Here is a 27,368-nt window from a genome sequence, read left to right on the forward strand (position 1 = left end):
TTTTTGAAACACAAATGGACCCTTTAGACAGAGAGATGTGTAAAGAGCTTGGGATTGGTTACAAATGGAAACAAAATAGAAACACTGTTCCATAGATGAGCTCTACTACCAATGATCTGCCTTGCCTTCCTAAACAAGAAAAACCCATCAGATCAAGAACTGCAACCAACTCTTTCATGGCAACTCATCTCTGCAACTTCCTCCTTCTCCTCCTCTCTCTCTCTCTAACACTCTCCCATGCAGACCCCAGCAGCCTCTTGTACCCATTCTCATGTAATCCACAAACCAAAAACTCATGTTTCTCTCTCCTCTACCACATTAACAGGAACCAGACCCCACAGCAATTAGCCCCCTTCTTCTCCATCAGTCCCTCACAAATAACCCCCATAATGCGTGGACCCACGCAGGACTACCTAATTCGAGCCAATTGCACTTGCCAAAACTTCAATGGAACCACAGGCTATTTCGCACGTGCGAGGTTCCAGAGACCCGAGAATGCCCTCTCCGAAATTTTGGCTGAAATTTTCGATGGGCAGGTGTGGGGGGTGAAGAACGAAGGGACGGAGGTGGAATTCTATGTTTTGTGCGGGTGTTTGGAGGAGGACGTGGTGGTAACGTACACTGTGCAGCAATCTGATACGTTGGTTGGGATCGCAACACCGCTGAGATCTGATGTGGGTAGGATCCAACGGCTGAATGCCAAGTTGGTTGGGGATCCGAACATCATCGTCGTGGGCTGGGTCTTGTACGTCCCCATGCAAAAGCCTGGAAGCCCAAACAAAAGTGAGTTCACAATCCCAAATATTTCAATAAATTTAGGCTCCTTTTTTTTTTAATGTATGCTTTTAATATTTTTGGTATAAGGTAGTCACAATTAATCTTGACCATTGAATATGAAATTGGGTGGCTGCATTTATTTCATTGACCAAGCTCAAAGTTGAAAATAATTTTTTTCAAACTTTGTGGCACACTCAAGCTATCAATTCACAACCGATTGTAAGTAATTGACCTCCTTTTACCAAAGGTAAATAATTTTATTGTATATAATCCCATTAGGACCGATTTTTTTTTTTTTTTTTTTCTTGGTAGCTACACATCAAAGGATGATTAATTAGAGGGTTATCCAAGGTCTCAAAGCTCTCTTCAAGGAAATTTTTTAGTTGCACCTTATTCAATAGTATAGGGTTGCAACCTTGTGAACTTTTTTCTTTGGTTTATAAAGAAAAATAATGGGTATGTGGAGATGTTTTCACCCACACAGGTACTCACTTGTTCCTTTCCTTTTCCTTAAACCAATGGTTTAAAAAACGGATCGGTAACCAGGATCGGGCGCCTCAAAAATTGATTCGGATCGACGAATCGGCGATCCGAATCGAGAATCGGCTGAATAGGTCGGATTAAAGCTTCAAAAAAATCCGAAAAAATTATTAAAATTCATTATAAATGTTGTTTTTTAGGAATCCAATAAAAAATGAGGGTACTACATTATTAACTTTCATTTTTTTTATCAATTTGTGAATATTGAGATGTTCTTTCCCTGTATAAATTTATTTTAACTATTAAATTTGCATCACATAAAAGAAAAATCATAGAATTATCATGGATAAAATATATAATTATATATGGACTATTATAAAGAGTAGACTAATCAATGAAAGAATGGCCATTAAAATCTCGTCTTGGCGAAAAACCCTAACCCGCTAAAAAAACCCAAACTATTACAGCCTAACTAACTATAATCCAAAATTATTACAACCTCACTAATTATAATATTATATACTGAAATTATAATTATTAGTTTACATTTTATAATTATTTTATTAGACAAATAATAACAAATTAAAAATATTTTATAATATTATCTAATTTAAAATGTATTATTGACAACTGTAAGAAAAATAGTACATTACATGATTTATAATGTAAAAATTCATAAATAAAATAAAATATTTGGTTACCAATGTAAAAATTAATAAAATGCGTACAAATTTTGGAAATAACATTTCAATTTTTCAAAAATTTATTTTTTTAGGTTTCTATAATAAATTTAGTAAAAGAGATTGTTAGTAGAAAGATGGAGATTTCAAATAGAATAAACTTTTCATTTTTATTTTTTTTATACCTTTCATATTATTTACAAAAATAATTATACCACTATATACAACAAAAATTAACGGTTATATAAAAAATTAATTTTTTTATTTTTCATTTTTTTATGTTTTTTATATTATTTACAAAAATATTTATATTTATACCAACCACTATATACACAACAAAAATTTTTATATTTATACCAACCACTATATATACAACAAAAATACAACACATGCCTAAGGGGATTCGAAAACAACAAAAATATTTATACCAACCACTATATACACAACAAAAATGCAACACATGCCCAAGGACACACGTGCGCGCGTGTGAGTGTGCATGGGCACGCTCGCACGTGCGCTCGGATACACGTGTGCACGTGTGAGTGTGTATGGGGCACGCTCGCACGTGCGCTCGGACACACGTGTGCGCGTGTGAGTGTGTGTGGGGCATGCTCGCACGTACGCTCGGACACACGTGTGCGCGTGTGAGTATGTGTGGGGCACGCTCGTACTTGCGTGTCATGTGTTACATGTGTGAACCGGGCTGAACCGGATGGGAACCGACAGTTGCACTCTAGAACCGGGCTGAACCGGATGAGAACAGGCGGTTCCACTTTAGAATCGGACTGAACCGGATAGGAACCGGCGGTTCCACTCTAGAACCGGGTTGAACCAGATGGAAACCGGCGGTTCCACTCTAGAACCGGGCGGTTCCCAGTTTTCCGTTGGAACCGGTACGAGCACGCGTGTTTCCGAGTCGAACCGGGCGAGCCCGATTCGACTCGCCGTTTTTTAAAACAGTGCCTTAAACAATAGCGGATCTTTTATTTTGGAAAGCTGGAAAAAGTAAAACAGCGCACATTCTATGCTCCCTTGGGAGCATAGTATACATTTACTTTCCTAGGCAAAAACACTTGTATGGGACGCTTTCTTTTTTTGGAAATTTTGAGATTTATCTAAATTTTACCTAGATGATTATTTTCAAAGGGAAAAAAAATGGATTTTGAGTTCTTGAACATGTTGTTCATTCTTTGGAAAAATTCGATGGTTCCAATTTAATCTTATTGAATGCCATTTTGTTTGGGCACATAGAGAGTAGGAGTTAATTTGTTTTTTTTTTGTGCATGTTTGTCCCTTTCTAGAGATCATGTCCCCAAAATGTGGGATCTAAAAGATATTTGTAGTGTAAGTTTTGCCTGTATCCTCATGTAGGAATAAGGAAATCTTTTGCCTAAAACAAAAAGGAAAAAGTTTATATAGAGCCGAGGCTCTAAAAAATTAAATTAGAGCCCGCCTCAAAAATTTCATTAGAAGAGGTTTTTTGATGTCCAAATATCTTCAAATTGATCATCTCAACGTCAAGATGCATGAACATGAAAAATAAATGGATTTCAATTTTCGGAAATAGTGCATCTTTAACGCATTTTGGACCATCAATTTTCAAGATTTTCAAAATTTCATAGATCTGCTAGATCTATATTGTTTTTTAACTTTAAATTATATAATCAAAGCTGAAAATATATTTTAACGTTATCATAAAGATTTCCAATATAAAAACCACATTTCTCGACATAATTTGAAGATTAGTTTTAATTTGATTGTTTAGAGCCTCGGCTCTACACAAACCGCACTCAAACAAAAAAGAAGCTCGTTTAAAAAAGGTAACCCTTGTGATGATCACAAATATTCATTGCCATGGGAGTAATAAATTTTTGGAATTTTTTGAGTTAAATATAGTCAGTCCCATCTTGGCTCAAGAATTACTTGAGTTAGATAGGCTGACTTAGAATTATATTCTTGCTGGCCCAATTCTAATTTTTGAAAGATTTTCGCCCAACCTTAATTGGATTGTATGAAAGTGACTAATAGACTTTACATAACAATGAGGGTCATAATATACTTAGTTATTTCAACGTATTTCACTTTTTTATTTGGCATATATAGTTTGTTATTTATATTTGTAAATATTTCTTCCTCTTTAAAAAATTCCCCGAAGTATATCAAGATTATTGTTTCTAATAATACTTAAAACGTTTGGTGTCCAAAATTCTTTTTACTTTTGGGTATTAGGTATGGGTAAAAAAAGTATATACAAGCCATCTTTCTTCCTCTTTTTCAGCTGTGGCATTATTTTGTAAAGATTTATTTGGATGTATTCGTTATCATTCATACTATACTATGGACCCGGTTTTTATGCGGCGAAGCCCACATGTGTAGAAGTGCAGGCATCTTAATAAATCTATTTTTGAAATGGATTTTAAGCCTTAATTTTTAAAGTCATGTAATATCTAACATGGAGATCATGACTATAAATAAATAAATAAATTTTAAAAACTAGAAATAATCATTCTAGTAAGAAAATATTTTGACCCTTAGTTTCCAATGTTTTTACATGGAACACCTACTTGCTTCCATCTTTAAGATCAATGCTTTGCACTTTCTAGACTGTGTATATAGAAATACAGTCCAGCCTGCATGAAACAATTTCCCATATACTATTTCAATGAGATTAATTCAAATAATGAACTATCTATTGTTTGCCAGTGTCCAGCACAAAGTTATCTGAGACAAACTTATAGAGAGTTTATGTATAAGCTTATCTTTTTAAAAGATGTTTTTTTTGTTTTGGGAGTGATTTCATGTAAGTTGTATAGTAATATAATGAAACAATCTTGAAAAACCATGTTAGGGCGATTTGTTTGGCCCAAAATTTTAAATATACACTCTTTCTATTCTAATGAATAATCACAAAAAACAAAATTGAAAACACAACATAGAAAGTGTTTTTTAGACCAGTTAACATACGCCTCCATTTTATTGAGATACTTAGATCTAAGCCGTAGAAGGACCTTTTTCCTTTCCAAATTTTTTGTATAACTCTATTATCATTAGATTAACAACTTTAAAAAAGAAAAAATTGATTTGAATTCATAAAGGCCTAGATCTTGAAATTCATCAAAATGAGAATAGGTGACTCATTTTGACCATTTATAGGATGCAAATTTATTTTTATTTTATTTTTTTGAGATTGATTATTGAGATGAAGAGTGTTAGTGCAAAATTTTAACTCATACAAATACCACAAAAATGGTTTCTAGAAGTGTGGTTCCATTATATTATAATGGCACGGTGACATGATATCATTTCCCTTTTTGTTTTATTCAAAGTAATTTGTTGGAATTGCATAGAACACCTAGAGATTATTTTGGCAATAACTTGTAAAAGAGATCGTTCGAAGATACCTTTTTCTGTTGCTTAAAACCAAAACACCCAGAGTTGTGGGTTAGATTTATTGTAAGCATGGTCCAATATGAAAACCAGTTGTAACGTCCTCTGTTTATTTTCTTTTGTGATATTTTTTAGGATAATTCACATTTATATTTTGTGAAAATAATGAGTATTATTATGGTTTGTTTTTATCAACAGAGAAGAAGAGAATTCCAGAAATAGTTGTGGGGATATCAGCATCTATAGCATTACTTTTAGTTGGACTCATTTTAGTGCTCTTTGTCAAGAGGAGGAACAGATTATGTCGGCAGCAGCCGCCGCCTATAAAAGATCCAGAAAATGTAACCAAATGGCCAAGTGCTAGGACCATTTCTTCGTTACGAAATCAATCACTCGGCCGAGAAATTATGGAAGGTTGGATTTGGAACTTTGGTCTGCCTTTTTGACTCTTATGCTAAAACTTTTAGCAGCAATTTAGGCAGTGTGAGCTAAGTATTTGGTGTGCAATTTGGAGCAGATGGATCTGGTTTTGAGTCGGAAAGGCCTTTCTTATTCACCTTGGAGGAGATCGAAGAGGCAACTGAAATTTTTGCTGAAACAAAAAAGATTGGAGAGGGAGGTTATGGGGATGTATATTATGGCGTACTGGAAAAGCAGGTGAGATCATTGTTTTGGACACCTCAAGTTTTTCAATCTATCGAATATCTATGCTTGCTCGCAGGAAGTTGCAATTAAAAGGATGAAGTCGAATAAGTCCAAGGAATTTTTCGCAGAGTTAAAAGTGTTGTGCAAAGTGCATCACCTAAATGTGGTACGGATTTTATAGCTCTACTCTGTGTTGGTTTCTTGCCCTTTTACTTGAACAAGTAGATTTGTGGTTGCTTCGCCCCTACTATACATCAAATTCCTTCATTTTGCGAATGATTTCGACTTAAACAATGGTTTTCCTGATCATATTCTTAAGTACTGATCCTTAATTTGTCCAATCAAAAATTGAAGCTGCATACTGAAGTTGAAAAACATCCAGTACTGTGGAAGATTACACACTGTACTTGTGAAGAACTATGTAGGAACTACCACTCGAAAACCTCGAACATTTAAATTGAGCTCTAATTGGTGGGGATTCCAGCAGCATTGCACTCTTCAATTTGATTCTTACACAGAGACTGTATCTAAAATTTGATGAAGCCTGAAATATAAATCTGAAAATGAAGGAGGAATGCTTCAATTATGATGCGACTGCAATTAAGTCATGGGTTAAAGTTAAAGAGTAGGTTCAATTAATCCAATGGATGACCAATATAGTTTCCTTCATAATTGGAACTTGATCTCTCTTGAAATTGTAAAGTGTTTTATTTCATAATATTCTTCGCAGGTGGAGTTGATTGGCTATGCATGTGGCGATGATCATCTTTACTTGGTTTATGAGTATATTCATAATGGATCACTGAGTGACCATCTTCATGATCCACAATTGAAAGGTAATTCACTAATCTTTGTTGTCTAAATATTTTGAAATGAACTATAGATATTACAATGATTTTGTGTTGAAGTCCAATAAATCCATAGTTCTTAGGGTCTAAGAAAAAATAAATAAATAATAAATAAAATAAGAGACTCTCAAGATTACTTCTGAAATTTTTTTTTCAAGATCCAAATTCTTTATTTAATTTACGAACAGCCATATTTTTTTTAAATATAAATTTAAAAAACAATAAAATTAAAAAAAAAATCACAACTCTCTCTCTCCTCTCTCTCTCTACGCTTGACGCCGCACAATTTTAAGAAGCTTCCACCCTTTCTTACGCACTCATAATCCCTTCGTTTTACCATCCCACGGTTCTAACTAAATAATGGAGAAGCTTCCCCCTAAAACACGAAAGGTAAGCTGATAAAAAAAAAAAGGCAAAGAAAAAGTTAAATACATAGCCCTAAATCTAAAGGATGCAGTTTGTATAGAGCCTACCTTCAAATAGTATCAAGAAATGTGGGCCATAAACAATCAAATTAGAGCCTACCTTTATCCCAAAAAATGTGGTTTCAATATTGGAAATCTTTGTGATAGCTTCAAAATATATTTTTATATTTATTTATAAAGTTTAAAACTTCCAAAATAATGTAGATCGACATATTTATGAAAACTTGAAATTGACGGTCCAAAAATACGTTACAAAATATACTATTTCCATAACTTGAAATCTAAGTTTTTTCTCATGTACATGCATCTTGATGTCAAGATGTTCAATTTAAGGATATTTGGGTATCAAAACAACCTCTTCTGGTGAAATGTTTGAGGTAGGCACTAATTTGATTGTTTAGAGCCTCAACCCTATATAAACTTTTCCCAATTCTCAAATCTAAAAAAAAAAAAAAAAGCAAAAAACCCCACTCCACCATTCTCTCGTGATCGGAAAAAGCTCGACCTCGAACTTGAAATTCAAAAAAATCGACTTTAATACCTAAACCTCGTAGACGCTCTCTAGGATGACGATCTTGTCTAAAAACTTCCTTGTTATGATCGGGACATGAGTTGGTCGTGGGATATCGGTCCCACAAGATCCATAGTTATGAGCACCTTCTTTTCAAAGAAAGTTCTTCTTCAACCATTACAACCGTTGATTCATTTCACAAATTTCGCTTCGAATATCTTCTATGACTTTGATTAGACCTTCTAAAATTTGTGACATACGTTCATCCTGATTAGGTTTCAATAGCATTGTGATAATTGGATCTTCTTTGCTCTGATGAAAACTGATGCAGGAAAGAAAAAAACAACAAAGATAAAATAGGAGGCTTGAGAAATTATACTCTTTTGGGATCTGCAAGATCAGAACAGATGCAGAAAAAAATAATAAATAGAAGATAAAAAATAAAATAAGTGAGATGACACATTCTCTTAAGATCTGCAATAAAATCAACCCATAAATCTTTTTACAGTGCCAATACTTTTACCCAATTCACCATCTATACAAGAAGGGCAAGAAAAAATAAAATTAAAAAACCCACAAATCTCTTTCTATCATCTTCCCTTCTCCGTCACGTGAAGATTTGGGAAGGCTCCACCCTTTCTCACGCACTGCTAATCCCTTCCTTTTCTCTAAAACAAAAGTCAAGCCTCAAAAAAATAAATAAATAATAATAAATAAATAATAATAATAATAATAATAAAAATAAGAAATAAAAAGAAGAGAGGAAACATAACCATAAAGAAACCCAGTGCATCAATTGCTATCGGTAACGTTTAGCTGAATTAAGCAAGCTCTTAAAAAACCAAAAAAGTCATTTTTTGCACAAACATTCTCCATTTCAGTTGGTTCCTTCTTAGTTTGCAATGCAGAAAAAAGAGAAAATAATTTGCCTACTAACTATTTATGAGATAAAGTTTATAGTACCGGTGTTTCTTTTGAAATAAATAAAAACTTGGCAGCATTGTTGGTGGTAAGAGGCGTCGTGAATAATTCTACCAATACTCAGGACATGAATTTTTCGAGGGAAAAAAGATATTTAAGTAGATTAAAATATTTGTTAGAAAAATCGGGCAATCTAGCTGCTAGTCGTCCAGTTAGATAGGAACCGTTTAGTGGCCGGTTTCGGTTTTGGGCAGTTTTGATGATTGACCGATATTAAAAAAAATTCAAAAAAATGTATATAAATTCCCAAAAATAAAAAATTTGGTTTGTAATCTACTTTTTAATATTCTTTACATTATGGTAAAGATTAAAAATTATCTTTGTCATTAATACTCACTTTAATTCAAAAATCAATTCGTTAAAATTTATTTTTTTCATTAATTTTCAACTTCATTTGAATGTGTTTTGTTTTAATCATTCTTTATATGCTTTTCATATTTTAGTAGTTTTTTTTATATTTTTTTTATTTTTTCAATATTTTTTTTACCGCCCGAATCTTGTTCGGTTAGAATGGTTGAATCAGCCAGTTTACCGGTTAAGCCAGATAAACCGCTTTCAGACCCATGTCCGGTTAACACTGATTAAATTTGACACACCTAAGTTGAAGATCTTTGGTAACTGCTTGTCTTTACTTTTGTTTCATATCGAGCTTGGAAAGATGCTTCTTGTTCATAAGATTCTTATTAGTTTTCTTCATAATAATTTTTTTCTTCTTTTTTAATCATCATATTTTATAGTGTTGCAAGCTTTTTAAGTACATACAAGCTAAACTTGTCGAGGTAGGTTTCCAATAGTAATTAGTAACAAGAGAGAGGGAGAGAGGTGGATGTGATGTAGTAAGTATGGGGTTGAATGAATCAGGTCATGAGGCCCTTCCTTGGGATGTAAGAATACAGATTGCAGTTGATGCTGCAAGGGGAATTGAATATATTCATGATCACACTAAGACACGCTATGTCCATCGCGACATAAAGACCACCAACATTTTACTTGATGAGGCTCTCAGGGCTAAGGTAATCTCTCCTTGTTCTTTATTTTTCATTAAATTGAAATCAACTTGTACTTGTCAATCATTAAAAAAAATTTCTTGTACTTCTTGTAAGTCGTTAGAGATAGAGGGAAAAAAAAAAAAAAAGCAATGCCACTTTATTAGAAGGATCAGTGATTGAAAACTCGGCTGAGTCTACTTGGACCGGCTCTTGCCGAGCCGTGACTCTACATGGACCGGCCCTTGCCGAGCTGTGTATCTGGGTGCAACTCGGGCCATTTGAGAAGAATAGAAAGAAAAAGTAAACTTATATAAAAATAAGGAATCAATGTATAAAAAGTTAAAAATGGGGTTTTGGTCGTGATGGTAGTACCACTTGTGCTTCAGCTAAGGTCTAGGCTTCTATTCTCACCTAACGCATTCAAAAACCACTAATGATTTAAAAAACGGATAAAGGCTCGTCATCCCCACTGAATTACCCAATGTATAAAAAGTATACATGTAAGTTGGAACCCTTCTTTTTTTTTAACAATGATTTGTGAATTTTTCTTGTGACATGACTTTTTTATATTTTCCTTTTTTTTAGAGATTAAATCAATTTATCTAAATCTATATTTTATTTTATTATTTTTTTATATTATCTTTGGTTTTGTTTCACTTTTACAATTCTCTAGTATTTTTAAAAAATTCTTTAGATTAATTTTTTTAGGGCCTTTTGGGTCTTGTACACTATTCGGTCACGTCCGACTCCGCCGTGTTACTTGGCTCCGGCCAGGGCAAAGTCCGAGGCCCAAGCCGAGTTTAAAAACATAAAATTGGACTTATGTCATAGTTTAAATCCATATTGACTGGTTTTATGTTAGAAACTTGGCCCATCTTCTTCAAAAATCAAAGCCATAAAAAAAAACTGGAAAGAATTGACTTGAGTACTAAAAGGCTATGTTTTCAATATTTTGAAGGTTTCCGATTTTGGGCTGGCCAAGCTTTTGGAACGAACTGGAGCTGAAAACTTCATGACGACACGATTAGTTGGAACACCAGGTTATCTACCACCTGAGTAAGTTGTAATTTTTCATGATTCATTTTCTTTCTTTCTACCATTTCCATTTTTCCATTTTTCTGGATCTGAAGTTGAAATATTTCTTTATCTTCTTTTTTTCTTTTTCTTTTTTTCTTCAAGCATTGACAATCACTTGTCACGAATAGAATCATCATTTTCCCTTTAAGAAATTCCATTGGGTATTGTCAAATTTAATCCAAAAAACGCATGCTGATCATACTACTTTCAGTTCTTTGTGATTTTTGTAAAGTTCCATTACAATCATTTCCGCCGACTCATGAACCAATTATCGTATTTTTCTTTTATGCTAACTCTGATGCATCATTGTATAGGGCTAGACCCATTTATGTAGGAGTGGGAATTGCGTCGGGTTGATGTTACGAGATCTGAGTTTGGATCCAGATTTTGGATAGGCTCGGTTGGTCGGAGTCCATTTGACCTTGACCCGGCCTGAGTTGGGTCCAAATATGATCAGGTTCTGGTCGAGGTCAACCCAACCCTTCCTGACCCAGTATATAGTTGTATAAGAAAATATTAAGTATATAGTTTAAAATATATGCTAAATGTTTTTATTTATAAACAAGCACCCGACCTGACCCAAATCCAGGTCGGGTCCGGACCCAACTTATAAGTATTTAGGTTGGGTTTCGGTCAGGTCCACCTGGACCCGCCCCACCCATTCCTACCCCTACGTGTATGCGGTCAGTTTTTCCATTTGTTTAAATTTTCTGTTTGGATGTGCAGATCTGTTTGTGAGCTGCAATCAACTCCTAAGAGTGACGTTTACGCTTTTGGCGTGGTTCTGGCGGAGCTCATAACAGGAAAACGAGCACTCGTACGAGAGATTGGGGAACCAAACAAGATGAAATCTCTCATATCTATTGTATGCTTCTTTCTTCCCTTTGCGTCTCCCATTTCTAAGAGAGAAGTTAGCAGTGTTCTAAAAAATGAACCCAGCTTCCACCTGTACCAGTTGATGAGAAATTACAGTAATCCCAAGTAAAACTAAAACGCATGGTCAATTCAAACACCAATTCATGAGTGTTGCAGTCTATGCATCTTCCCATCCAGATGTATGGCCACACCACCTCCACACATGGTCCAATCCCAGGTCCTGTCACGTCAAGCTATTTACCTTTGGTTTTAAGAAAAAAAAAAGTCAAGCTACTTACAATCGAGCCAACCAAGTCACTTTCTTGCATTAGCCTCAGCCATTTGTGTTGGGTTTAGTGCTATCCAAAATTACTCACATTAGAAAATCTCATATTATATGGGATTGAGATTGAATAGGACTCTTGGGGGCGTTTGTTTTTATGAAAGATATTTTCCAAAAAGTTGAATGTTCTTAAAATCTTTCAAAAAATTGAAAGTTTTGTTCAGAAGGTTTAAATAAATTATAGATATTGTGTTTGATAACCTGCTAGAATGTTAAAAAAGTTTTTGGTACTGTGTTCAATAACATACATATTAACCATATAACTATAAATATGTAACATATAAAGTATAATATAATATAATATAAGATAATGTATAATAAAATATAATGTATTTTATAAATTTTCTTAATGTATATTTGTATTATATAAAACATATCACATAGTATTTATTATAATATAATATAATATAATAATATATAGTATTTATATTTATTATTTATTATATTTAATATAATACTTATTTAATATAATAAATATATTATTTATAATACACTACTATAAATAATATATACAATATAGTAATATAATAATATAAATATTTTGCAATATAATAAATATATATTGTATGTTATATATAATATTTATTTAATATAATAAATATATTATTTATAATATAATAATATAAATATTATAAATAATATAAATATGTGTTATACATAATATAATATATTTATATAATATACTTATATAATATATTACATAATATATAATGTATATAACATATAAATAATATTTATAATAATATAATATAAGATATTTATATATTATATATATAATATATATTATTATTTATTTAAATATTACTATTTATTAGATTATATATAAAATTTATTTAATATCATAAATAATTATTTATAATATAATAATATCAATATTATACATATTATAAATATGTATTATATATAATATAATAATATAAATATCGTATATTTATATTATTATTTTATATATAATATTTATTTAATATAATTAATATATTATTTCTCATTTAATAATATAAATATTTTATACAATATAAGAGGAGAAAATTACATAAAAATCTGTTACACTTTGCGTTATTATCGGTATACCAAGTAGTTTCCGTTATTATATGTATGTCTGTTTTTTATCTTTTATAACGCAATTTTTAAAAAAGATCAATTTACCCTTTTTCGGATGTTAAACATCCAAATTGGTGGGATTTTCAGATGTTCATCATCTGAAAATATGCCTAAAGTTAAATGTTAAACTTCCTATTTTCCGATGCTGAACATCCGAAATTAAGGAATTTTTGGATGTTCAACATCTAAAATACCCCGATAGTTTAATGTTAAGTACAACATTTTTGGATGTTAAACATCCGAATTTAAGAGATTTTCGGATGTTCAACATCCGAAAACAAAGAAGACGAAGGTTTATTTAATTATCAAGGTATTTTCAGATCTTGAACATCCGAAAATATTTTAAATTCGGATGTTCAACATCCAAAAATGTTATACTTAATATTAAACTATCGGGGTATTTTCGGATGTTGAACATCCAAAAATCCCTTAATTTCTGATGTTCAACATTCGAAAATAGGAAATTTAACATTTAACTTTCGACCTACTTTCGGATGTTGAACATCCGAATAAGGGTAAAGTGGTCCTTTTTAAAAAATTACGTTATAAAAGGTTAAAAATTGACATACATGTAATAACATAAACTATTTGGTATATCCGTAATAACACAAAGTATAATAGATTTTTATGTAATTTTTCCATATAAGAGTAATGATACTATGAGACCCTCCCACACCTATGTGAGTAGGACCCCAAAGGATCACCATTAAATTTTGATACAAATATCTAGAAAAATTATCAATAAACCCATTCACCCAAGTCCCACACCCATGTGATCACTTTTCTAGAGATCTGTGTCAAAATTTAATGGTGATCCTTTGGGATTCTACTCACATGGATGTGGGAGGGTGTCAAAATTTAATGGTAATCCTTTAGGATCCTACTCACATGGATGTGGGAGGGTGTCATAGTATCATTACTCATAATGTAAAGATAAAAGTTTATATAGAGTCGAGGCTCTAAACAATCAAATTTGAGCCTACCTCAAAAATTTCACTAAAAGAGGTTGTTTTGATGCCCATATATCTTCAAATTGATCATCTCAACATCAAGAAGCATGGACATAAGAAAAAAAATGGATTTCAAGTTTTGGAAATAGTGTATTTTGTAATGAATTTTTGGACCGTCAATTTTCAAGATTTTTAAGTTTTCATAGATATGTCGATCTACACTATTTTTTAAGCTTTGAACTTTATAAATAAATATAAAAATATATTTTAATGCTATCACAAAGATTTCCAATATTGAAACCGCATTTCTCGACACTATTTGAAGGTAGGCTCTAATTTGTTTGTTTAGAGCCTAAGCTCTATACAAACCGCACCCTAATATAAATGTGTTATATAATATAAAATATAATATAACATATTTATATAATATATAATATGTAATATATAACAAATAATGTAATATTTATCATAATATAATATAAGATATTTATATATTTTATCTATAATATATATTATTTTTTATATTTTATTATTTATTTATTATTATTATTTATTATATTACATATACTATTTATTTAATATAATAAATATATTTTTATAATATAACAATATCAATATTATATATAATATAAATATGTGTTACATATAATATATAATATGATATAAGATATTTATATATAATATAATAATATAAATATTATATAAAGTAATAAAAATATATTATATCAAATATATAATATAATATAAGATATTTATATTATATAACATAATAATATCAATATTATATAATGTAATATATAATATTTAGTATAATATAAAATATATGTGATATTTATATTATTATATTATATATAATATTTATGTTATTAGATTATATTTAATATATAAATATTAGTATATATTTATTATATTAAATAAATATTTCTATGTAATTTTTATATTATTATATTACATAAAGGAAAAAGCTTATATAGAGCCGAGGCTTTAAATAATCAAATTTGAGCCTACCTCAAAACTTTCACTAGAAGAGGTTGTTTTGATGCCCAAATATCTTCAAATTGATCATCTTAGCATCAATATGCATGGACATTAGAAAAAAAAAAATGGATTTCAAGTTTTGGAAATAGTGTATTTTGTAATGTATTTTTTTACCGTTAATTTTCAAGATTTTCAAGTTTTCATAGATAGTCGATCTACACTATTTTTGAAGCTTTAAACTTTAGAAATAAATGTAAAAATATATTTTAAGTCTATCACAAAGATTTCCAATATTGATATTACATTTCTCGACACTCTTTGAAGGTGAGCTCTACTTTTGATTGGTTAGAGCCTCCGCTCTATACAAACCGCACCCTTACATAAATATTATATATTCTATTATATTCTATATTATGTATTATTATTAATGTAAATTATATATTATATATAATATATATTATTTAATATGATAAATACATTATTTATAATATAATTATATCAATATTATATATAATATAAATATGTGTTTTATATAATATATAATATAATATTATATATATATATATAATATAATATAATATATTACATATAATATATATATATATATTTATTATATGTAATATTTATATATAATATAATATATGATATTTAGTATAATATAAAATATTATATTAAATATTAATATATTTAATATTTATTGTTATATATAATATATTTTTTATTCTATATTATATATTATTATAATATATTTAATATATATTATATGTAATATTTATATATAATATAATATATGATATTTAGTATAATATAAATATTATATTACACATTAATATATGTCATATTTATAGTCTTATATTAGATATAATATATATTTTATTCTATATTATATATTATTATTAATGTAATTTATATTATATAGTATTTAATCATTGTATATTATATGTTATATACAGTATTACTATATATTTATATTATATAATAAAATAAAATATAATATGATAAAATATAAAATTATATTATATTATGTTATTGTAATATTATATTATATTGTATCATATTAATAATACTAATATTATGTATTTATATTATGTATAGTGAATAGTGAATAGTAATCAACAAAAACATTCTGAAAGATTAAGTTCCTACGCCTTAGGAACTTATTCTTTCACTTTTTAACAAAGAAGTGGGAGCTTTTGTTGAAAGATTAGTTTCCAAACTTTAGATGGAAACAGTGATCTGAAAGAATACTTTCAAAAAAACAAATACGCCCTTGGTTATATCTCTTAATTTTTGAAATATATGTAACATTTATAGGAAGTCTCTTATTTAGTGTGGATTCCTAATCTTAAATATGTGGGATGAAAGAGCAGAGATTTTGTGTGCCCTATTTGGGTCACCAAATTTTAGATGGAAACTGTGAAACAAGTGCGGAATGTTTTAAAAATCCGAAAGAGTACTTTCAGAAAAACGAATACGCCATTGGTTATATCTCTTGGTTTTTTAAATATATATAACATTTATAGGAAGTCTATTATTTAGTGTGGATTCCTAATCTTATATATATGGGATGAAAGAGCAAAGAATTTGTGTTCCCTATTTGGGTCACCATATGAAAAAGTTGGTTTTCTCTATAGATAGAAGGGATGCAAAGTTTCCTCTTAGAGATAAGAGCGTTTCTTATGGAGAGAAACATTATGATAGTGTCTCTTGTAGACTCATTGAGATGATTGTGATGGTGTATCTTGTAGACTCCTAAAGATTGAGAGACTGGTTTCTTGTAAAGAAACAGTTTATACTGAAATTTTGGGTGATTTCTCCTTTTAGTAAGAGAAAGTCTCATTTGCTCTTAAAGTTCTCTTCTACATAATAGTCTAGTTATGGTCTCTTCCTAAACAGTGATCGAGTTATGGAATAGAGATGAGAGATCTGCAGTGTTGCCGTTTAGGAGAGCAAGTTTAAGTGGTTTTATCGAGAATTATAAAGGTAACTCTATGTCCCAAAATTTATGAGGTAACTTTCATTGGTATAGTGGATTTTAGTTTGTCGTGTCCGTAGATATTGCCCTTCTAAAATGAACCACGTAAATATTTATGTTCTTGTGGTATATGTTTTATGTTTTATTTATCGTACTTTATTTATAAAAAAATCAACCAATCAGGTTCAAGGGTTTCACGCACAACAATCTGCTCACTAGGGTCTCTCACCGAAAGTCCTAAGCTTGCACCATCTTGATATTTTGTTTCATCAAGATTGAGGGGCTTCACCTCTCTCATATAAGTTTGTGGTCTATGGATCTAAAGAACAAGCTTGCTAGGAGATATAACTAAGTCTGCCAAAGAACTACAAATCCACTTAACCTACACATATCATGCCTGAGGAAAGGTGTCTTACACTAACCTCCATAACAGTTACGACAAATTGAAGGGCCCAGCCTTCATATGATCTCACCATTAGAGAAATTTGATCCCTCTAAATTCTTTCTACTAACCCACCTGATTCTAATATTTAGAAAAGCCAATTCTTAAGATTATCCATCCTTGTCTTAAATAATTGATACTAAAATATATAACAAAACCTCAAATTTGTCGTTATCATTATAAGAATTTATCATTGTTCAACATCATCATCTTAGCCTTATCTCAATTATTTGGGGTCGGCTATATGAATCATGTTCCTCATTCTTCTCTATCAATGGTCATACTCTCAATAAGACCAAAAGTCACTCTTACTACTTCTATGTCCTTGTGGGCTTTCCTTTTGCCTTTTTAAATCATTCCACTTGAACTAAATCACACATTTTGACCAGTATTGTAGTAGGTTTGTGATGCACATGGCTAACCTACTTAAGTCCATTTTCATTTAGTTATCACCTATTGATGCTACACTTAAGTTCTCTCGTATATATTTATTTCGAAATCTATCATGTCTTATCTTACAATTATCCATCTCAGCATCTTTATCTCAGCTATGCTCATCCTATGGATGTATTGTTTCTTGACCAAACAATATTTTGTCCCACAAAGCATGGCTGGCCTTACAAATTTCCTATAGAACTTCCCCTTCAGTCTCAATAGTATGTGGTGATCACATAAAGCTTTAGATGCACATCTCCACATTGCATATCCAGCTCTAACACTATATGCAACATATTCCTCAATTTGTCAACTCTTTTAGATTATCGACTCTAGATACCGAAAACAATATCTTTTAGAATTGTCACTCTATCTTAGTCTGGTTAATTTTAAAACTTTTAGATTCTAGAACATCTTCCAATGTTCTAACTTTACGTTAACATTTCCTCCAGTGTCATCAATTAAAACTATCATCTACGAACAATATACACCATGATGCCTCGTCTTGTAGTTGCTTGATTAACTCGTCCATAGCCAAAACAAAGATATATGGTTCGGTGTTGACACTTGATGTAAGCGCAATGAATTTAATTGTCTATTTTACTAGTTGTCTGCACACTAGTTAGCGCTCCCTCATACATGTCTCTCACTATGTCAATATAGCCTCTAGTAACTCATTTTATTTCCAACATAAACGAATTAAATCTCTAGGTACCCTATAGTATGCATTCTCTAAATCAATAAAAACTATATGAAGGTCATTTCCCTTTCCCTAACGTTGTGTACATGTAATGTTTGTTATTTAATAATTTTGAAAATAAATTCTCCACCTTTTGCTGACCTCACCATCTTTTATCAGGATCATCTAATCCTCACTCTCTAATATGATCTAGATCCCTATACTTCCTCGCTCTCATTTTTACTAGTTTGAAGACAATTTTCACATTCTCTGGTACCTAATTTATTTTACAGATTATCATACGCTTTAAGCTACTAGCCTTACTATTTTTTTAGCATTTTTATATTCTTCTAAATTTTGATCATTTCTATTACATTGCTAAGCTTTATTATATGATCTTTCTTCAATAATAGCCTTATGAACCTCCTCATTCCACCACTAAGTTTCTTTACTGAAATTTTTTTTCCCTCTAGTTTTTTTTTTCTAAAGCTTCTTTTGCGACTTTCTTAATACAGTCGACCATCTTATTGCACATAACATTAATTTCGTGCTCAAAATTCATCCCTTCTTTTACCAATTTATTCTAGATAGGCATTTCTCCTTTTTAAAATTCCACCACTTAATTTTTGCACACCTTTTAGTTTCACTCAATGCTTAAAAAAATGGATCGGTGACCCCCCAAAAACTGGGTTGAAACAGTCGATCAGCGATCCAGATTAGAGAATTAGCTTAGATCAAACAGTTTTAGCCTCAAAAAATTTAAAAAATACTAAAAATCCCTAAAAATAGTGTTTTTAGTATCGAACAAAAATTGCGAGTGGTTTATTATTTTACAAAAAATACATGAAAATAGAGACATTGTTTCTTGTCTGAGTGGTTCTTGATATTAATTTTGATACTATCTTTTTAAGAAAAAGTTTATATGAGGATGCTACCTTACACTGTAGAACTACGGATGCCCCTCAAAAATCCATCGGAAAATGTAGTTTTAATGTTAAAAAACCCTTTGATTGATCATCTCGACATCAAGATGTATGACTATGAAAAATAAAAAGATTTTAAGTCTCGGAAATAGTTCATTTTACAACATATTATCTACACCATCCATTTTCAAGATTTTCATATATCTACAGGTCTACTTGATTTTAACCATTTTTAAAATTTAAAATTTTATAATTAGATATAAAATTAGATTTTGAGATAATCCTTAGAACATTTTACATCAAAATTATATACCATGATAAAATTTGAAGGTGTACCTTACCTCTACACCTACGGATGCATCCGTATGCAAACTGCACCCATTTTTTTATACTAATTTTGGTATAATACTTTTACAACTAATATTATTTTTATAATTTGGCTAGATACAATTAAGTATTCCTAAATTATTACAGATTCCCAACTATGAGATAATTTAGTAGTTTTTAACAATTTTTTAGAAAGCATCTTTATAGAATAAAACTTAAAAAACAAATTCTAAAAAATCCTTTAGTTTTTTTTACAATAAATTCTAAAAAGCCAGTATCGGTTTGTTAAAATAATTGAACCCCTTTAATCGTACTTTCCATTTTTTCCCCTGAAAAATTACAACACGTATGACCCATGTAAGGGTAACCAAATGTACTATACTTGATAATTAGAGAGAGTCATTATCTCGTAATTTAAAGAGGTGTGGAAACAAATGTGAGTTTTAGCTAGTGATAGGGAGCAAATAAGCCCGGGCTCTTTTCCTACGGCTTAGCTATAAAGAGAGAGATCAAATTGAGTTCCAAACTATGCAATACAACATGCGGTTTTTCAAAATACAAGTGGTTTCGGTGCAATTGTTTAGGCCCACGTCGTACATGTGGGGCCAAGCTCCTTTAAAATGGCCGCCCTTTCCACATGTCACATGTCATGGTGGAGCCCAAATAATGGGTGAAAAATAAAATATATTAAACGTGAGGATACCGTTTGAGAAGATATGTCGGTGCAGGCTATTTGTTACGTAGGTCTCACCTATTAGAAAGCTATTTAATAAGACTACTAAAATTTATTCAGGGCTTCTTGGCGACCGATTTTTTTTCGAAGAATTAGGCGATTCATTGGAACCAGTGGTTTAAAAAGCGGATCGGTGATTTCGATTGGGCATCTCAAAAACTCATTCGGATCGGTGAATCGGCGATTCTAATCGGTAATGAGCCGAATCGTTCAGATATAGCCTTAAAAAAAATTCAAAAAAATTATTAAAATTTATTATAAATGTTTTTTTTAAGAATCCAATAAAAAATGGAGGTACTCCATTAAAAATTTTTATTTTTTTGCATCAATATGTAAATATTGAGATATTATTTTCCTGTATGAATTATTGTTAACCCTTAAATTTATATCACACAAAAGAAGAAACATTAAATTATCATGGATGAAATATATAATCATACATGGACTACAATAAATTAATAATATAAACAAATTATTTTACTGTTATAACAAAAATAATACATTATATACTTTATAACACAAAAAATTTAATAAATAAAATACAAGATTTGATTATCAATGTATGATTATTATTTATAATATTATAACAACTATGATTCAAAAAATATTAAAAAACACTTCCATATCGTACGATAAAAATTAAAATAAATTTCCTTATAAATGTGAATATTATGGCATTGTAAAATTATTCAAGAAAAGATTTTCACCTAAGAATACAAACTAACAATGTCAAAATTTAGAAAAAAACTAAAAAGAAAAAAATAACTACATATCATATATCCTAGTATTTTGCAAAGTATAAGATATACACTACAATTTTTATGTCAATAAGCATTCACAAGGGGAAACTGAAATTAGTCCCACATCATTCTCATTGGGAAGTAAATCTACCTATAAAAGGTAGAGAATGCATTTCAAAGGTACGAAAATTCAATGCGGTAGAGAATCTATGTGAAGTGATGACGTGGCTCCAACATGGGTACGTTACGTTTTTAATGGTGAGGATGGGAAGTTTAATGATGAGGATGGGAAGTTGGGAAGTGATGATGTGTGACGTGCTAAGTTGGGAAGTATGAACGATGAGGGTGGGAAGTGATGACGTGTGACGTGCGAGAACCGATTGAAATTGCTTGCGAGAACCGATTGAAATTGCTAGTGAACCTGTTGAAACCACCCTTACTGTAGTACGGGTGTGTTTTCTATTAGAACTTGGCGACTCTCTCTAGACACGGGTGCTTCTGCGTATTTTCGCTTAAAACTCGACGACTCTTTTTAAATACGGGCGCTTCTGCGTCTTTTACGTGAACTGATACGGGGTGTTCAAAACCCGTGTCGAACCGAGAGACTCCAGTTTGACTCGACGACTTTTCAATCGTTGATTGGAACCGATACCGATTCACTACACGGTCGTTTCATCTCGATATGTTAATCAATGATTTTCGATCTAGATTGAGTTATTTGAATCTAGATCGGTGATTTTTAAACTCTTGATTTCATCTTTCATTTCTTTAGGTAAAACATCCATAACTATGAGCCTATGTTGCATGGTTACACTCTCTCCTAAAATAACCTTACATTTTTTACATGATGGTCGATCTACTTTCTTGAATAGAAAAAGTTCTATCTGGGTTCTATATGATTCACTTTTATAAGTTATTAAACTAGTTGTTTGCTAGGTTGTAGGTCATAGCAAAATCCAGGATAGCCTCGCGATCCCATTTCTTTTCCCAAAATCATATCCCACGTACCCTTTATTATCTTTTCCTACATGACTATTTAAGTCCCCTCCAAAAAAAGGTTATCTCTCTATTTGGTATTTCTTAGAGTGGTTCATCCATGTCCTCCCAAAATTATCTCGTAATTCTATCCTCTAGTCCTACATGTGGCTCATAAACACTAATTATATTTATCTCCTCCCCAAATACAATTTTACGTAATAGGAGCTTATCACCTACTCTATTGACATTAACTACTTTATTTTTTAAAAGAAAAAGTTTATATAAGGTTACAACCTTAAACTGTAGAATTAAAGTGCACCTCAAAAATCCATCACAAAATGTTGTTTTGATGTTGGAAACCCTCTAATTGATCATTTCAACATCATGATGTATGAAAGTGAAAAAAAAAAAAAAAGGTTGGAGTCTCAAATATAACATAATATATCTGGACTGTCCATTTTCAAGATTTTCATGTGTTTATCGATCTCTACTAGATTTGAACTATTTTTTTAGTTCAAAATTTTTTATAGTTAGATATCAAAATAGATTCTCAAGTCATCCTAAGAATTTTTACACTAAAATTAAATTTAGGATAAAATTTGGAGGTGCACCTTAATTTTATTATTTAAGGTTGCAACCTCATGCAAACTACACCCTTTTTTTAAGGGATTGTATACAATGAGACCATTTACCTTTGATACAAGGTGGTCACGATTACTCACAACCACCATCGGATGTGAAATTTGATAGCTTGGATGTGTCACAATGTTCGAGAAAAATTCTTCTGAAGTTTGAGCTTGATCAATAGAATAATTACAGTCATCCAATTTGACATCCAATAGTCAATATTAATGTGACTACCTTGTATCAAAGGTAAATGGTCTCACTCTATACTTTTATTTTTTAAAATCCTTATCCACTATTATGTTTATGCTATTTCTATTATTATCTTTTTATCTATACAACAGTTTATATCCATCAATTTCTTTAGTTGTTTTCCCCGTTCCACTTAATTTCATGTAGACAAGCTATATTAACTCTTTTGCATCTATGTATCCATTAACTCCAAGTTCTTACCTGTTAACATTTCTACATTAATTTTCAAGAAAAAGTTACCATTTCTACATTCCATGTGACTAGAAGTATCCTACCCTCTTGCACTAGCTTCTTTACCCGCGCTCATCCAGAATGGCATGGGAACTTGCCAACTTATCATTGTATCATATTCTCTTGCACTAGCTTTTTTATCCTCACTCGTCTAGAATGACACAGGAACTTGCCTACTTATAACTGTAGTCGGGCATTTGTTTCGGCACGTCGCTTCGGGGGAATGCCCTAGCTAACCCTTGCTCATTTCTCACTGCACCCAAGTACTAGTACAACGTGTCACTGTAGGGGAATGCCCTGACTAACCCTTGCTTATTTCTCACAGCACCAAGGTGGAGTAGCACGTCACTTGGATGAGTTAAAGGGAAAGTTTAAAATCCCCATTCTTATTAAACCAAAATTTATCATTATTAGATTTTCTAAATTACGTGCATGCCTAGATTAAAGGGAAATTTACAAAAAATTATATCTATATATATATATATATATATATATATATATATAAAAATTAAAATTTAAAAATAACTTTGCGTACTTTATCTTTTACATTCAAGAACCACTTTTTCAAAATGTGTATTTTAAATTTGGGTGCAGTTTCTATAAGGTTGCAACCTTAGACAATCCAATTAAGCATACCTCCAAATGTTATCATAGCATGTAATTTTGGTGTAAAAAATTCTTAAAATTATCTGAAAATCAACTCTAATTATAAAATTTTAAACTCCAAAAATTAAAATCAAATAGATTTATAAACATAAAAAAATCTTGAAATTGTATTGCCAGATGCGGACTCAAAATCTTTCTTTATTTTCATATTCATATATCTTGATATCAAGATGATCAATTAGAGGGTTTAACATTAGAACTAACTTTTCCAATGGATTTTTTTGGAGCATATTTAATTCTACATTTTAAGGTTGCAACCTTATTTAAACTTTTTCCTTTAAATTAATTTTCTCTTCTATACATAAGATGGAACTCAAAAATATTTTAAAATGAATCAAATAAAACCAAAATACCCATATATTTTCAAATTTTCAAGGTTATTTTGTCATTTTTTATTTAACTTAATTATATTTTTAATATGTTTACTAGTACATTACAAAGAGAAGTATAGACGTCCAATCTTTGAGAGCTTAATTAGATTATATAAGAAAAGGAAAAGTTTTTTGTGCTTATGAAACCTCACGTACAAAAAGAAAAAATTGAAATGAAATGTTCATTATAAAAAAGTGGGACTCAAGTGTGGAACATAAAATTTATGGGACCATATTAAATTTCAAAAAAAAAAATCTGTCAGTTTTCATGCAAATATTGAGTTTCCAGGCAACCAGAGCTCAAAATTGGAGCTACATGCAGCGCAATATTTTATTATAATATGTATAAAATTTTCAACTAGAAACTCGTGCTGAATCTTTCAAAAAATTCTGAACTGTGCTCAGATGCTCGAGATATTCAGGGGAGAAGAACCTTACGTCTCTTTGCAAAGAGTGACTGACAAAAATCTCAATGACAACTATCCCATAGAGGAAGTAAACAAGGTTGGTTCCCTCATCATCCCTACTCTACCCAAAAATATCTACTCAAAAATAATGACAGAGATTTTATAAGCTAACAAGACAAGTGAGATTTTCATCCCTGATTGAAGTTGATAATTTTCCATTGATTCAGATGGCTGAAATAGCATTTTCATGCCTGAATGAAGACCCAACGAATAGGCCTGAGATGCGAGAAGTGGTCATCAAGCTGTCTCACATAGTAATGTGCACATTAGAATGGGGTGCTTCTCTTGGTGGCAACAACCAAGTCTTCAGTGGACTTATCGCTGGAAGATAGAGACAGAGAGAGATGTTTTCTAATTTGATTGCAAAATGACCACAATCAACAGTGCAGTTTAATCAACAACATGGTCTCAAAAGTTTCACAGCCAAATGACCACAATCGGCTTTATATTTTCCCCGTACAGATCTTCTGTAACACAAAGGTGTCCTGATCACCAACTTTCTATCTATTAATAGCCCCTCTCTCTCTCAACTACTGCACCACAACTATTGTCATTACCTATCTGCTTCACTACTTCACAGCATTTCCTCTTGCAAAAGACACGCACGTGCGAACATAAAAAGACCATTTTCAAAGATGCCAAGTTTAAATGCGATACCACTCCATTTGAAGGGTGTAAATTGCAGAGAGAAAAAAAAGCAAAAGTAACAAACACAAAATTAGCAAAAGAAACAAATTAAATACTCAAGTGTTTGAGTCCATATCGGCTGGTTCTGAATTCGAGTCAGGAATCCAAAAGGCAAGAACTGAAGATGCTGTCACAAACATAGCTCGGTGAGGGGCCCACTTCACGCATGCTGTAACCCCAACTTGAGAGTTCCAACATGCTACCTGTTAGATGGAGAGAATACCTTGTCATTCCTTTTTATTATATTTTTCTTATATCTAGTTAATTATTATCATCTCTTTGTACAGGTCGCTCAAACTTGTAAAAATTTACTCTCTCTCTCTACAAGAATGCATTGTTAGGTTTTTAAAACTCACTTTGATGTGAAAGTAGAAACCCCAAAGAATTGTGGACTTTTCTTTTCTTTTTTTTTTTAATATGTAAAGTATTGTATTGAAGGAAAAGGATATAGAGGTGTAGTGTATCAAAAAATGGGCTGCCCCACATATTGGGAGCTCTACAAAATGCCACCCAGGAGGTGGCCAACAACAACAAAATGCTATGCACAGCCAAAAACAGAATAGGGTAGATAGGCAGGGACCAAGTGCGCAAGAAAAGGTTCACAGGGTTGCCGTGCCGTCTGAATCAGTTGCAGCCTCCTTTGCGAATGAGTCGGCCTCCTGGTTGGCCTCACGCCAAATATGATTCCAAGAGATTTAGATGGGTCTGCAGATTTCCGCAAACCAAAAACATGTGAAAGTCTCCAAGGGTGGGCTGCAGATCCAGAGGTCCAATAGAGAATGTTTTTGGAGTTCCCAGCCACCACCAATGCGGGGTTCCAGTTGGGGGGTTCCAGTTGGGGTTGAAGTTCATAACGCCCTCGGGGAGGGCTAACGCCTCCACCATGTGGGAGTCCGCTTGGCCGATGTGCTTGGAGAACGAGAAGATGGTGAGCCCTTCATGGTTTCTAAAGATCCTGCCTATTCCAGCAAGGCAAGGGTTGCCCAGTGAACCAACTGTCGAAGTACAGTTTGATGGTGCCTCGGTCTAGGGTCGCCCAAGGGAGGCTCTAGGGATGCCTGGGGGCCAAGAGGTGAGTAAAGATAACCAGTTGAGTGGAAGCCTGCAAGAGTGACATGCTTGAAACGACTGTGGTTCGTGGCCAAAAAGATGACCATCGATCTGATGCATTCCTTGAGGACCCGTGGGTGGGCTGATTGGCCTTGGAAGATTCTGTGTTTTCTTTCGGTCCATAGCACCCACAAGGTGGCTGCTACCGAGGCATTCCAGAGTAGGATAACAGATTTGGCCATGGGAGGGGTTGAAGGGAGGTGAAGATGCACGGGACTGGCCTCGGAGTAACCCAAGACCAGTTGAAAAAAACCTCATAGGTCACTTGCAACTTCACAGTGGATGGAGAGGTGGGCATCAATTTCCTCTTCCTTCAAGCACATTACACATCAGTTTGGGGTTGCCAATCCCTTCCTTTGGAGTTGGTCCACGGTCAGAGCTCTTTCAGCGAGAGCTAAACAGCTGAAGACTTGTATCTTTGGGGAGACAAAGGGGAACCAGGCTCTAGCAGTGGGGATGGGGTTGTTGGCGTTGGAATGTGGTAGGGTTGCAAGAGATTGAAGAGAGTGGTAGAAAGAGGAGAGGGAAAAGGAACCCAAAATGGCACGGGAACAAATGATTCTATCTTCACCAAGGGAGGAATGTAGATTGAGTGAAGGGAGGAGAGTCAAAGAAAGTCGTCTATTTCATGATCCAAGAGAGATCTCCGGAAGTTTGGGTGAACTCTGGTTGGGCCTTGGGGTACTAAGAGGTCGGCCATC

The 27,368-nt window shown here is 32.0% G+C and overlaps 2 protein-coding genes across 24 annotated transcripts in view; one reads left to right on the forward strand and one right to left on the reverse strand.

Moving 5' to 3' along the window:
- LOC18437348 (lysM domain receptor-like kinase 3) lies at positions 1–25,400 on the forward strand. 6 transcript variants are annotated; one of them, XR_016051015.1, is made up of 10 exons: positions 1–783; positions 5,523–5,738; positions 5,842–5,981; positions 6,046–6,135; positions 6,700–6,805; positions 9,596–9,747; positions 10,682–10,763; positions 11,527–11,665; positions 24,809–24,907; positions 25,038–25,400. XR_016051015.1 is itself a non-coding variant. In XM_006847558.4 (10 exons), the coding sequence occupies exons 1-10, from the start codon at positions 96–98 to the stop codon at positions 25,200–25,202; spliced, it is 1,893 nt and encodes a 630-aa protein (XP_006847621.3). In that variant the 5' UTR covers positions 1–95; the 3' UTR covers positions 25,203–25,290. The 6 variants fall into 6 exon arrangements, 4 of the variants coding, with proteins under 4 accessions (XP_006847621.3, XP_088716576.1, XP_088716578.1 ...); XM_006847558.4 differs by having other exon boundaries at positions 10,682–10,779; positions 25,038–25,290; XM_088860453.1 differs by lacking the exon at positions 1–783 and adding an exon at positions 5,367–5,419 and having other exon boundaries at positions 10,682–10,779; positions 25,038–25,290.
- The window catches only part of LOC18437349 (Transducin/WD40 repeat-like superfamily protein), a 28,047-nt gene continuing 25,882 nt past the window's right edge, over positions 25,204–27,368 (reverse strand). For all 18 annotated transcript variants that reach the window (XM_088860488.1, XM_088860456.1, XM_088860485.1 and 15 more), the window contains one exon: positions 25,204–25,760. In XM_088860488.1, the coding sequence (XP_088716614.1) occupies positions 25,614–25,760 (147 nt within the window). In that variant the 3' untranslated portion in view covers positions 25,204–25,613. The remainder of the gene's footprint in view (positions 25,761–27,368) is intronic.

This window comes from Amborella trichopoda, chromosome 3 (genome assembly GCF_054954075.1).
Source record: "Amborella trichopoda isolate Santa Cruz 75 chromosome 3, AtrichopodaSantaCruz75HAP2 v2.0, whole genome shotgun sequence".
In the NCBI taxonomy this organism is placed as follows: Eukaryota; Viridiplantae; Streptophyta; class Magnoliopsida; order Amborellales; family Amborellaceae; genus Amborella; species Amborella trichopoda.